At 40.3% G+C, this 14,555-nt stretch overlaps 3 protein-coding genes across 3 annotated transcripts; all 3 read right to left on the bottom strand.

The window, feature by feature from the left end:
* Positions 1-6,201: 6,201 nt before the first annotated feature.
* Positions 6,202-8,457, bottom strand: LOC137253575 (uncharacterized). The gene has a single exon (XM_067790765.1). The coding sequence runs from the start codon at positions 6,997-6,999 to the stop codon at positions 6,826-6,828; it is 174 nt and encodes a 57-aa protein (XP_067646866.1). The 5' UTR covers positions 7,000-8,457; the 3' UTR covers positions 6,202-6,825.
* A 1,515-nt stretch (positions 8,458-9,972) lies between these two features.
* Positions 9,973-13,348, bottom strand: LOC137253576 (uncharacterized). The gene has a single exon (XM_067790766.1). It carries the CDS (start codon positions 10,768-10,770, stop codon positions 10,597-10,599), a length of 174 nt encoding a protein of 57 aa, XP_067646867.1. The 5' UTR covers positions 10,771-13,348; the 3' UTR covers positions 9,973-10,596.
* A 395-nt stretch (positions 13,349-13,743) lies between these two features.
* On the bottom strand, positions 13,744-14,541 carry LOC137253574 (uncharacterized). Its single transcript, XM_067790764.1, has one exon. It carries the CDS (start codon positions 14,539-14,541, stop codon positions 14,368-14,370), a length of 174 nt encoding a protein of 57 aa, XP_067646865.1. The 3' UTR covers positions 13,744-14,367.
* Positions 14,542-14,555: the final 14 nt, after the last annotated feature.

Here is a 14,555-nt window from a genome sequence, read left to right as displayed (position 1 = left end):
GGGCCAGCTATCTTCAGCGGGTGATAGAAAGAGATACAGAATGAGACCACGATAATGAATTAAAAGTCAGGTGATTGGTTCTATTTATAATTTTGACGTCTATAAAGAAGTTATCACACTTGTCTTACCCACAATGATTGAAATCATGACAAATGCCACGAAGTGGGTCATGGGTTTCGAAGTTCGATCTGCATGTAATTGTATGTAGTTGTTGAAATCATCTAGATGGTCTGACTGGCACATTGAACTTCATTTCGCCAAGCAAAAATTGGGCTAGCTATCATCTCCCTTAAGAGTTTTACTATTAATAAGACTCCAAACATCTCTCTACGGCTCTGTAATGTAGGCAAATGTAATAGTTTTTACCGGTGTAGTAGGACGGAAGATTCCTTGACGTATCCCATGGCAAGTTTTTGAAAGCAAAAATTGTTTTAGACCGATTCCAGTTTATCGCAATGAATCTGATAACGTGGGCTCCAGCTTATCGAAGTATATTCCAATATTAGCCTCACCAATGATGTAAAAATAGTTTTTGTAATGTACGGATCACGGAATTCCTTAGACCGCCTTTTAACGAACGCCAAAGTACCTTTAGCCCTATTAACGCAAGTTTCATTATGTAATTTAAAATCAAGCTTAAGGTCCATTGTGAAACTTAGGTCAATGAAGCTGGTGACTTTCTTAATAACATAATCTCTAATCACATATTCATTGGATTGGAAGGTTTTCCTTGAAAACACATGAACTTACACCTCGGAAGATTTAGAGATATGAGGGTTTCATTACACTATACAAGTAGGCTGTTCAGATCCGACTGAATAAGTAATAAGTTTCACGTCATCCGCATACATCAACGGCTTATAGTGCTTAAAAACGCTTGGTAGGTCATTAATGCTACCTTATGGCACACCAGAAGAGATTGATAAATTTGGACCATAAAAAAAAATAAATGCAAGGCGCGATAACCTCCGAAGAGATCTAAGGCCGAGCTTCTCTTCCAATTTGCGTCATGCTCCTCTTGATTTTCCCTACAAATTGGCCGGACGGGACCTACAACAACATCAAAAATTTTAAAAATAAGGTTTTTCAATTAGAAGACAATTTTTCTAAGCGGGGTCGCCCCTCGGCAGTGTTTGGCAAGCGCTCCGGGTGTATTTCTGCCATGAAAAGCTCTCAGTGAAAACTCATCTGCCTTGCAGATGCCGTTCATAGTCAGCATAAAAAGTTGGACCAACAGTTGTTAAATATAACTGTTTGTTTACGTTTATTCAAATAAGAAGAAACCCAAGAGAGAAGTAAAGGTGGAAAGCCTATCCGGCCGTCTGTGTAAGAGTAAAATCAACATACTGATTTTCCTCAGCTTGCTCTGCTTTTATACTCTCAGTTGCCATGTTCGCCTATTTCTGCGGGGTTCTTGACTTTTCACCAACAGCCTGCTCGAATAGTGGTTTATATATTCCTCGTTTCTGTATCCATGGTTGGTTTTTTAGCTATATACCTGTACATATATGTGTGAGTAATGCCATATTCGCTCTTATCTGCTGAGTACATGTGAAATATTCTCTTGTTGTTGTAGCAATGCTTCACCCCACCTAATAGCTGCGACCGATGACAAATTGTCATGAATATCCTCTAACGGGAGTCCAAGGAAACTTGCTGTTTCAACAGGGGGTGGACCATAATGAAAGGGGTGTTAGAGGCGTTGGTTCCACATTACATTTAAAGAGATGGTTAGTGTCATATGGGGACACATTGCAAGCGGGGCATACATTTTGTATATCGGGGTTGATTCTGGATATGTAAGAGTTTAACCTGCTACAGTATCCAGAACGAAGTTGAGCCAGAGTGACTCGCGTTTCCCTGGGGAGTATGCGTTCCCCTTCCACAAGTTTTGGGTACTGTTCCCTGAGTACTGGATTCACCGGGCAATTCCTGGCATAAAGGTCCGAGCCTGTTTGTGGAGTTCACCAAGGACTTGCTTGTGTTTTTTTGCTTCATACGGCTGAGTTCTCAGGTGCCGTATTTCCTCAAAATTCTTACGGAGTTGACTCCTTAAGTCCCTAGGCGGTGTTGGCTCGTCAATCAGATGTCTGTTGGGATGCCCAGGTTTCTGGGTATTCAACAGAAACTGTTTGGTTAGCATCTCATTTCTCTCCCTGATGGGGAGTATTCTCGCCTCATTATGTAGATGGTGCACTGGGGACATAAGAAGACAGCCCGTGGCGGTTCAGAGCGCAGTATTTTGGCAGGGCTGTAGCTTATTCCAGTGGGTTATTTTTAGGCTTGGCGACCATATAAGGGACGAGTAGCATACAATCGGCAGGCTAATTGCTTTGTAAGTGGTAATGAGCGTTTCTTTGTCTATTCCCCAAATACTGCCAGCAAGGGATTTGAGGATTTTATTACGGCTCTGGATTTTCGATACAATTGCGGCTGCATGCTCAACAAAATGTAGATCCTGATCAAACGTCACACCCAAGATTTTGAGGTGTAGGACAGTCGGTAGCGTAGTGCCATCGACGTGGGTGTTAAAAATGGTCGACATTTGGGACGTCCATGTTGTAAATAAGGTCGCGGGGGATTTAGTCGGTGTTAATGCCAGGTTTCGCGAGGCGAGAAAACCGGAGAGATCAGGGAGGTAGCCGTTTATTATGTTGCAAAGCTCATCGATCCCTGGGCCTGTGAACATTATTGTAACTCCTTCTGGTGGCGAAGGCAGCTTAGATATGTAGAAAATAAACAAAAGTGGGGATATGACACCACCCTGTGGCACCCCCTGTTTAATTCTTCTTGGTTTTGATGTTTCATTTCTAAATTACACCGATGCCTGCCGACCACCCAGATAATTTGCGGTCCAACTTTTAAGATATGGGGGAAGGGTAGACCCTTACAGGTCTTGCAGTAACGTGCCATGGTTGACCGTATCAAAAGCTTTTGATAGGTCTAGCGCTACGAGTACTGTTCTATGTTGGGGGTTTTGATTTAAACCGCAATTTATCTGGGTGCTGATGGCATTTAGCGCGGTGGTGGTGCTATGGAGTTTTCTGAAGCCATGCTGATGGCAGGCTAGCTGCAAATTTGCTTTGAAGTAGAGCAGCAAAATGGCTTCAAGCGTATTGGCTACTGGCGATAGGAGAAATATCGGGTGATATGACTCTCCTATGTTAGCTGGTTTCCCAGGCTTTAGTAGCGGGACCACCTTGGCCATTTTCCATTTTTCGGGTATGACAAAGGTGGAAAGAGACAGGCTGAAGACATGTGCTAAATATTTGAAAACCTCCTTCCCTAGGCTTTTAAGCTTCGGTATGGCTATGACGTCTGGGCCCACTGCTTTGGATGGTTTAGCATGACCGATGGCATACTCAACCTCTTTCGCGGTGATGGTAATTGGTGACGCGCTGAATTTATGTTTAAGTGCATGTATGTTGGCCGTCCGTCTTTCTTTGTCGACCGTAGAATGCATTATATATTGTCGGCAGAAAGCGCTCGCGCATTTTTTCGCATCCGACAGCACTTTATCGCCAAAGGCGATGGAAACTTTGTCATTGTGCCTGGACGGATTCGATAGGGACTTTACGGTGGACCAAAGTTTACCTACACCGGCAGAGAGGTTACAGCCGCTTAGGTGCTCCTCCCATTTCGCCCACTTGTGTTCATCCACAAGCAATCTGATGCGTTGGTTTATATCCCTTATTTGGAGGTCGCCGGCATCGAGCTGTCTTATAAGGTCACGCTTTCTCACTAAACTTGCGGCCTCCGCCGGAAGTGGGGCCGAATTTCAGGAATTCTACCGGCGGGAATTAAACGAACCGAGGCGGATGCAATGACCTTACGGAAAGCACGCTCCCTTTGGCGGGCATCAGTTGGGATAGGGAGGGCAGCAAAGCGGTTGTCTGTAAAGGATTTGTATTCGTCCCACTTTCCTTTTTTAAAGTTAATGCGCGACGATGAAGTCGGCGGAACGCTCGAGTGAAATAAGTATAGGCAGGTGGTCGGATGCCAATGTTACCATCGGCTGCCAGTTGACGCAGTTTACGAGTTCTGCGCTCACGATTGAAATATCCGGCATCTGTGACAGTTTCCTACCATACGTGTGAGGGCCTCGCCGTTTATTGTGCAGACCGTCGTTTCTTCTATTTGATCCGCCAGCATCTCACCCCTACTGTCCACCCGCAAGTTTGAATACCATAGATCGTGATGGGCATTGAAATTGCCTAAGATAATGCGATTGTTGCCAGTGAGTACGGCGCTAATATCAAGGCGATACCCACTGGGGCAACAGGTGGCAGGAGGGATGTAGATGTTGATGATTTCTAGGTTTGCATCGCCCGACTGGACAGATAATCCTTGACGTTCTAAGACACTGTCCCTGCGGTCGATGTCGGGATCAAATATATGACATTGCACAGTGTGGTGTATGATAAACGCGAGGCCATTTCCGCTCTCGCGATCTTTTCTGTGTACATTATACCCAGAACAGGTCTGCAATGCAGATCTTCCTGTGAGTTTAGTCTCTTGAATCGCAGTAATGCGGATGTTGTGCCGCTTCATGAAATCGACTATCTCCGTGATCTTCCCAGTTAATCCATTACAGTTTAACTGCAGAATTCTGAAGTGCATAGGGGGAGACGTCGTCACTCTGGGAGTAAGTGACGGGTGACTACGCATGGGTTGTGGAGAGCCAGGACGCGACTGCTGTTGTGGCCCTGTGACTAGACGTCCTTGGGTAAGCATTGGGGTACCCGGGCGCAGACTACGGGACGTCCTAGGTCGTGAACAGCAAGGAGCCACAAAAGATTTATAGAAGTTACGTGGACGTCTGGTTTTGGGGTCTAGCCCAGAACAACCTGTCCGATGCAACCATCCCTTACACGAGACACACTGACAAGAGTATGACCGTCCTGAAAAGATTCTTTTCCGGCAGATGCAGCAAAACCATTTCTCAGGACCGGGGTCAGGAGACGGACCCAGATTGGGTTCGATACCTTCCCGGAACAAGAGAATATGGAGCAGTGCCGCTGCAAGGAGCTGCTGGGAGGATGAAAATTTGTGGGAGGGACGCAACAAATTAAATGGGGTTACACTGAAATGGCAGTCCTTGGTCGGGAAAAATCCCGAGTCGCTCCGGTACATAGAAACGACTGCCAACCTCTTCTCTTCACTCTTAGCTTTGCTGTTCACATGTAAGTGTGCTTTGCTGTTGTGCATTTATTTAGTAGCAGCATAGTGACGTATCGAAACTTCTAATATTCGCCACAATAGTCTTTTCCGAATTTAAATTATCTTCACAGAGAAACTTCTTGGAAAAGGAAGTTTTTTTTGCAATGGCTGATCTACGCAGACGCGTCATCGTCCAAAAAAATGACGTTTTCACATCCCTTTGTCAATCGCCTGTTTTCGTTGTTCTACCAACAGTTCATCGCCCTATTCAATAATCTGAGGTAAGTCCAAGTTAACTGACGGTTTCGAGTTGATTATGCGGATTGAGTCTAAGAGTATTACAATACCAGATTCACGTTCATCTCCTTCAATAAGAGGTCAAGGGCTTCAAACCTACACTAGTATATTTTTTTATTTCTAAAAAGTTCTCCAATTTTCTAATTTTTTCGAAAAAGTTTTCGATATTGGTTTCGTTAAAAATTTTTTGTTTTTTTTTTTTTTTGTTTTTGTTTTATGTATAATTCACCGCAGATTTATGGCAATTTCCGATGCAAGAATTATTTCACGAACTGACTTCATAAGAGATTTTGCAAGTGACACTAATATGGTCACCAAATAGTTATTTTTTGCCACGTAAAAGTTGGCTTGCCATCTTCAGAGATGTGGGCCGTCTTCGTGTGATTAAGGTACGTAATTTGTTACAGAGCCTGAAATAAAGCGCGTGCTGCCTTGCGTATTACAATATGCCCATTGAACTTAAGCCGGCTAAACTGAAATTCTCACTAAATGTTCGGATTGAGTCAGAAATCCCGTAGAAACAATCAAGAAATATTTTCTATAAGAATTAAACATATACCAAAGAGTTAAAATATTTCTCTGACACACGTCTTCCTGGAAAGAGTGATTTCCTCCATAGCAATCCGCACAGTATGACACGGTTGCGGGCCCGCACATTTCTTCCAGACCAAGCAGCTTATTGCGCGTTATTTTCAAAACTATTTGCAGGAAATTCGCTTCCTGTAATACCATAAACAACCATAGAACTTTGTTAAATCTTTTATTATTATATTAATATATTCAAGTTTACATGGCGTTTTAAGATATGAATGAAACATTTCAATACATGCTACTAAGCATTGTAAATGGTGCTCGCGGACTGCAAGTATTATATTTTAATATAAAATGTATCAAAATGGACGGAATGACTTGAGTTGTACCTAAACGACTTTACAATGTGTTTTCCATTTCAAAAATTATAAAAAAGTTCTATTACAAAAGGCACTTTTATAAATTTTACGCGGGTATAAAATACGTACATAGTATATATTTGTACTAAATATATGTATCTTAATATGATTGGTCTTACAGTTTAAATTTTATTTGTAAAGTTTGAATGTTGTCAAAGAAATAATAAGTATAATTCGAGAAGGCTGATGTCATTGTTATACATACAAATATTTCGCACACAGATCTAAAAAGTGAGCTAACTAAAAAATATCGAAGTTTGAAGTTGAGCATGGCATCGTTTTCTTTACCTAAAGATTTTTAGGTAAATGCTAAAAATAAGATCGTATTATCCCGAACAAACTTTTTAGTTTCACTGTTTAGTTCTAGGTGTTTGATATGTATATATGTATCTACATATATTGCATTCATTATACACATCTAAGCGTAACTGATCTCATGCTCATAGCTTTTTCCATCCCATTCGTGATTGTCGGAAAGCGCATGATGACGCAAACCACAAAGGCGTGGCCCAAATCGCAAGATGACTATGATCACACCGACAATGAAGAGAGCAAGAGCAGCTACAGCTGGATAAAGCAAAATGAATGCCATTTTATTCGTCTATACTTTTCTTATTTTAGATATCGCTTTCGCGTTTCTGCAATTCAACGTATTCTTCCCGTTGACGTTGTTGTTGTAAAGTATGACCTTCAGGACGTGGTGGTCTTTGTTGTTGTAATTGATGCGAATGTGGTGGCTCCGACTGCGGTTGCAGTTGATGATGTATAGGCACTTCTTGAGCTTCAATATCTTCACGAAATATTTGTGGCTTTGGCTTTAAAGAAGTAGAAAATAAATTAGCATATCTAACAAAATAGAAAGCAAGTAGTATACAAGTTTTGCTGGCTAGGATGTATCTCAGATATTCTGTTAATTTGGTCGTATCCCAGGAAGCCGATTAAAAAGCTTGCAACTGAATCGATTCGGGGAGTACAGAAGAAGACGTATTAAGCTGTACGAGCTTTACGCAGACATCAACATAGTCCAGCAGGGCTGTACACCCGTCTCAAAAATCTCGGCGGCTTAGTTCAGTGGTTAGAACCACTTTGACAAATCTTGAACCGGTTCCTGGGTACCTCTGAAACACCAAACCAGTTCGATTCAAATCATTTAACCCTATTTTACTATGCGGTACATAACCAATGATATATTTAAAGACAAACGTTGCATTTAGGTAAGTGTTACCTTTGGATTGGATTTCTTTTCAGATTTAAGATGACATTTGCGGGACTTTTAAAAATGTCGGTCTATCGCGGATGGTCTTAGCCAGATGGATCGGCATGTTATATAGCAGGAAGATTACACATCCCACCTTTAGACCTGGTCGCGAAGAACGTAGTGTTAACAAATGTAAGGAGACTCGATGTCTCGGGGCAGTTTGGCAGCTTGAAACGGCCACAGTAATATAGCACCATTAAACAAGGTTGGCGCCAGGGTGGTTCCAAACTTATAGATATAACAGGTTCCGCGGTTGAAGTAGAATACCTGGAGAAAATTTGCTTAAACAGCAGCCGCGTGAACTTTTATATTGACTGCTTAGCAGCCATTGGGCAATACTCTCGCATAATAAAACATAATCGGGATATAGAGACACACACAAATATATAGGATCTCCGAACATATGAGAATAGATGGAAATGAAAAAGCAGATGAGAGAGCTTAGAAGGGTACATCCCAGTCAGTGTGTGTGGGAGAAAAAGAAGGAAAGAGTTACACATAATCGAGCAAGCGCGAAAGGCGTTGAACAGTGCACGGGCTGTAAAGTGTCGAAAATCACGTGCAGCTCTTAGGATCTTAGACCAATAAAGTTAATCTTAACACAAAAAGTGACGGCATACTCACGATGGGTGTTCTGTTTTCTGGCGTCACATGTTTTTAAATAAAGCCTCATCAGTGATAGCAATGCTCGTGTTCTGAGCTCGCTAGACTAAGACTTCAGCAAATAGATCTAGAAGCAGCAAGTAGATTAGGTCCTACAATGCTTCTAGTATTTACCAAGAGGGCGATGTTATTTTATAACTGTCATATATAGGGTATAACAATGTGCGTATACGAACGTAACAAAATGCAACCCTTTAAGAATAGAAGTCAAGATGTAATTAGTAATAAGAATAATGTACGAAGAGAATGAATAAATGGTCAGTCACTATCCAGAAAGCAAACCCACGAGTTGGTCACATTAACTGGCGACGAGATAAAAAAAAAAAAAAAAAAAAAAAACACGTGTGCTAATTTATCAAGCTGAAGAGCTTATCGGAGTATGCCCACCGAATCACCGAACAATACGGGAGGAAGCACCGCTAATGTACAAAACGCGCCAACGAGCAACATGGCGGTCAATAACACTAATGCGAGAACAAATCTTTTTAACTTCGAAGCCTTCGACGGAAAAATTACTACATTTTCGCGTTGGGTAAAGCGATTAGAGACTGCAATGGCAATTCATGGAATAAGTGACTCCGCCGAAGTCCGGCGTAATCTCCTTTTGTATTACATTGGAGCAAATACGTACAATATCCTCTGTGACAAATTGCTGCCACAAATGCCAGAGGAAAAACAGTACGGTGAATTGGTATCAATGCTAAAAAACCATTTCGACCCTAAGCCTAACGAGATATTGGAAAACTACAGGTTTAATTCCAGGAAACAAAATGGCGGTGAGTCGTGCACAGAATTCATCACGGCACTTCGACGATTGGCAGTAGGTTGCAATTTTGGTGCATATTTAGATACTGCATTGAGGAATCAATTTGTGTTTGGTCTAACAAATCAACGAATTCAAAGTCGACTTTTAGAAGAAAAAACCTTCACGCTAGATCAAGCCATTAATTTAGCAATGGCAGTCGAAACGGCAGAAAAGGGAGGTGCAGAACTGCAGATTAAAGAAGGTGCAAAAGAAGGGGTAAATAAAATGGTTGAAAGAAAAAGCGGATACAAAGGTAAAAGAAAAGGTAACATAAAAAAGTCATCAAATGATGGTAAAGAAGAAAAGCACCAATGTTTCCGCTGTGGGCAACACTGCGCACACAGCGAAAGAGTGCACATACAAAGACGCAAAATGTCATTTCTGTAAGAAACGAGGGCACTTATGGTCACCAAATAGTTATTTTTTGCCACGTAAAAGTTGGCTTGCCATCTTCAGAGATGTGGGCCGTCTTCGTGTGATTAAGGTACGTAATTTGTTACAGAGCCTGAAATAAAGCGCGTGCTGCCTTGCGTATTACAATATGCCCATTGAACTTAAGCCGGCTAAACTGAAATTCTCACTAAATGTTCGGATTGAGTCAGAAATCCCGTAGAAACAATCAAGAAATATTTTCTATAAGAATTAAACATATACCAAAGAGTTAAAATATTTCTCTGACACACGTCTTCCTGGAAAGAGTGATTTCCTCCATAGCAATCCGCACAGTATGACACGGTTGCGGGCCCGCACATTTCTTCCAGACCAAGCAGCTTATTGCGCGTTATTTTCAAAACTATTTGCAGGAAATTCGCTTCCTGTAATACCATAAACAACCATAGAACTTTGTTAAATCTTTTATTATTATATTAATATATTCAAGTTTACATGGCGTTTTAAGATATGAATGAAACATTTCAATACATGCTACTAAGCATTGTAAATGGTGCTCGCGGACTGCAAGTATTATATTTTAATATAAAATGTATCAAAATGGACGGAATGACTTGAGTTGTACCTAAACGACTTTACAATGTGTTTTCCATTTCAAAAATTATAAAAAAGTTCTATTACAAAAGGCACTTTTATAAATTTTACGCGGGTATAAAATACGTACATAGTATATATTTGTACTAAATATATGTATCTTAATATGATTGGTCTTACAGTTTAAATTTTATTTGTAAAGTTTGAATGTTGTCAAAGAAATAATAAGTATAATTCGAGAAGGCTGATGTCATTGTTATACATACAAATATTTCGCACACAGATCTAAAAAGTGAGCTAACTAAAAAATATCGAAGTTTGAAGTTGAGCATGGCATCGTTTTCTTTACCTAAAGATTTTTAGGTAAATGCTAAAAATAAGATCGTATTATCCCGAACAAACTTTTTAGTTTCACTGTTTAGTTCTAGGTGTTTGATATGTATATATGTATCTACATATATTGCATTCATTATACACATCTAAGCGTAACTGATCTCATGCTCATAGCTTTTTCCATCCCATTCGTGATTGTCGGAAAGCGCATGATGACGCAAACCACAAAGGCGTGGCCCAAATCGCAAGATGACTATGATCACACCGACAATGAAGAGAGCAAGAACAGCTACAGCTGGATAAAGCAAAATGAATGCCATTTTATTCGTCTATACTTTTCTTATTTTAGATATCGCTTTCGCGTTTCTGCAATTCAACGTATTCTTCCCGTTGACGTTGTTGTTGTAAAGTATGACCTTCAGGACGTGGTGGTCTTTGTTGTTGTAATTGATGCGAATGTGGTGGCTCCGACTGCGGTTGCAGTTGATGATGTATAGGCACTTCTTGAGCTTCAATATCTTCACGAAATATTTGTGGCTTTGGCTTTAAAGAAGTAGAAAATAAATTAGCATATCTAACAAAATAGAAAGCAAGTAGTATACAAGTTTTGCTGGCTAGGATGTATCTCAGATATTCTGTTAATTTGGTCGTATCCCAGGAAGCCGATTAAAAAGCTTGCAACTGAATCGATTCGGGGAGTACAGAAGAAGACGTATTAAGCTGTACGAGCTTTACGCAGACATCAACATAGTCCAGCAGGGCTGTACACCCGTCTCAAAAATCTCGGCGGCTTAGTTCAGTGGTTAGAACCACTTTGACAAATCTTGAACCGGTTCCTGGGTACCTCTGAAACACCAAACCAGTTCGATTCAAATCATTTAACCCTATTTTACTATGCGGTACATAACCAATGATATATTTAAAGACAAACGTTGCATTTAGGTAAGTGTTACCTTTGGATTGGATTTCTTTTCAGATTTAAGATGACATTTGCGGGACTTTTAAAAATGTCGGTCTATCGCGGATGGTCTTAGCCAGATGGATCGGCATGTTATATAGCAGGAAGATTACACATCCCACCTTTAGACCTGGTCGCGAAGAACGTAGTGTTAACAAATGTAAGGAGACTCGATGTCTCGGGGCAGTTTGGCAGCTTGAAACGGCCACAGTAATATAGCACCATTAAACAAGGTTGGCGCCAGGGTGGTTCCAAACTTATAGATATAACAGGTTCCGCGGTTGAAGTAGAATACCTGGAGAAAATTTGCTTAAACAGCAGCCGCGTGAACTTTTATATTGACTGCTTAGCAGCCATTGGGCAATACTCTCGCATAATAAAACATAATCGGGATATAGAGACACACACAAATATATAGGATCTCCGAACATATGAGAATAGATGGAAATGAAAAAGCAGATGAGAGAGCTTAGAAGGGTACATCCCAGTCAGTGTGTGTGGGAGAAAAAGAAGGAAAGAGTTACACATAATCGAGCAAGCGCGAAAGGCGTTGAACAGTGCACGGGCTGTAAAGTGTCGAAAATCACGTGCAGCTCTTAGGATCTTAGACCAATAAAGTTAATCTTAACACAAAAAGTGACGGCATACTCACGATGGGTGTTCTGTTTTCTGGCGTCACATGTTTTTAAATAAAGCCTCATCAGTGATAGCAATGCTCGTGTTCTGAGCTCGCTAGACTAAGACTTCAGCAAATAGATCTAGAAGCAGCAAGTAGATTAGGTCCTACAATGCTTCTAGTATTTACCAAGAGGGCGATGTTATTTTATAACTGTCATATATAGGGTATAACAATGTGCGTATACGAACGTAACAAAATGCAACCCTTTAAGAATAGAAGTCAAGATGTAATTAGTAATAAGAATAATGTACGAAGAGAATGAATAAATGGTCAGTCACTATCCAGAAAGCAAACCCACGAGTTGGTCACATTAACTGGCGACGAGATAAAAAAAAAAAAAAAAAAAAAAAACACGTGTGCTAATTTATCAAGCTGAAGAGCTTATCGGAGTATGCCCACCGAATCACCGAACAATACGGGAGGAAGCACCGCTAATGTACAAAACGCGCCAACGAGCAACATGGCGGTCAATAACACTAATGCGAGAACAAATCTTTTTAACTTCGAAGCCTTCGACGCAAAAATTACTACATTTTCGCGTTGGGTAAAGCGATTAGAGACTGCAATGGCAATTCATGGAATAAGTGACTCCGCCGAAGTCCGGCGTAATCTCCTTTTGTATTACATTGGAGCAAATACGTACAATATCCTCTGTGACAAATTGCTGCCACAAATGCCAGAGGAAAAACAGTACGGTGAATTGGTATCAATGCTAAAAAACCATTTCGACCCTAAGCCTAACGAGATATTGGAAAACTACAGGTTTAATTCCAGGAAACAAAATGGCGGTGAGTCGTGCACAGAATTCATCACGGCACTTCGACGATTGGCAGTAGGTTGCAATTTTGGTGCATATTTAGATACTGCATTGAGGAATCAATTTGTGTTTGGTCTAACAAATCAACGAATTCAAAGTCGACTTTTAGAAGAAAAAACCTTCACGCTAGATCAAGCCATTAATTTAGCAATGGCAGTCGAAACGGCAGAAAAGGGAGGTGCAGAACTGCAGATTAAAGAAGGTGCAAAAGAAGGGGTAAATAAAATGGTTGAAAGAAAAAGCGGATACAAAGGTAAAAGAAAAGGTAACATAAAAAAGTCATCAAATGATGGTAAAGAAGAAAAGCACCAATGTTTCCGCTGTGGGCAACACTGCGCACACAGCGAAAGAGTGCACATACAAAGACGCAAAATGTCATTTCTGTAAGAAACGAGGGCACTTATGGTCACCAAATAGTTATTTTTTGCCACGTAAAAGTTGGCTTGCCATCTTCAGAGATGTGGGCCGTCTTCGTGTGATTAAGGTACGTAATTTGTTACAGAGCCTGAAATAAAGCGCGTGCTGCCTTGCGTATTACAATATGCCCATTGAACTTAAGCCGGCTAAACTGAAATTCTCACTAAATGTTCGGATTGAGTCAGAAATCCCGTAGAAACAATCAAGAAATATTTTCTATAAGAATTAAACATATACCAAAGAGTTAAAATATTTCTCTGACACACGTCTTCCTGGAAAGAGTGATTTCCTCCATAGCAATCCGCACAGTATGACACGGTTGCGGGCCCGCACATTTCTTCCAGACCAAGCAGCTTATTGCGCGTTATTTTCAAAACTATTTGCAGGAAATTCGCTTCCTGTAATACCATAAACAACCATAGAACTTTGTTAAATCTTTTATTATTATATTAATATATTCAAGTTTACATGGCGTTTTAAGATATGAATGAAACATTTCAATACATGCTACTAAGCATTGTAAATGGTGCTCGCGGACTGCAAGTATTATATTTTAATATAAAATGTATCAAAATGGACGGAATGACTTGAGTTGTACCTAAACGACTTTACAATGTGTTTTCCATTTCAAAAATTATAAAAAAGTTCTATTACAAAAGGCACTTTTATAAATTTTACGCGGGTATAAAATACGTACATAGTATATATTTGTACTAAATATATGTATCTTAATATGATTGGTCTTACAGTTTAAATTTTATTTGTAAAGTTTGAATGTTGTCAAAGAAATAATAAGTATAATTCGAGAAGGCTGGTGTCATTGTTATACATACAAATATTTCGCACACAGATCTAAAAAGTGAGCTAACTAAAAAATATCGAAGTTTGAAGTTGAGCATGGCATCGTTTTCTTTACCTAAAGATTTTTAGGTAAATGCTAAAAATAAGATCGTATTATCCCGAACAAACTTTTTAGTTTCACTGTTTAGTTCTAGGTGTTTGATATGTATATATGTATCTACATATATTGCATTCATTATACACATCTAAGCGTAACTGATCTCATGCTCATAGCTTTTTCCATCCCATTCGTGATTGTCGGAAAGCGCATGATGACGCAAACCACAAAGGCGTGGCCCAAATCGCAAGATGACTATGATCACACCGACAATGAAGAGAGCAAGAACAGCTACAGCTGGATAAAGCAAAATGAATGCCATTTTATTCGTCTATA

The sequence above is a fragment of the Eurosta solidaginis genome, chromosome 5 (assembly GCF_040869045.1).
Source record: "Eurosta solidaginis isolate ZX-2024a chromosome 5, ASM4086904v1, whole genome shotgun sequence".
Taxonomy (NCBI): domain Eukaryota; kingdom Metazoa; phylum Arthropoda; class Insecta; order Diptera; family Tephritidae; genus Eurosta; species Eurosta solidaginis.
The sequence above is the reverse complement of the archived record's forward strand: the minus strand, read 5'-3'. Positions and strand labels throughout refer to the sequence as shown.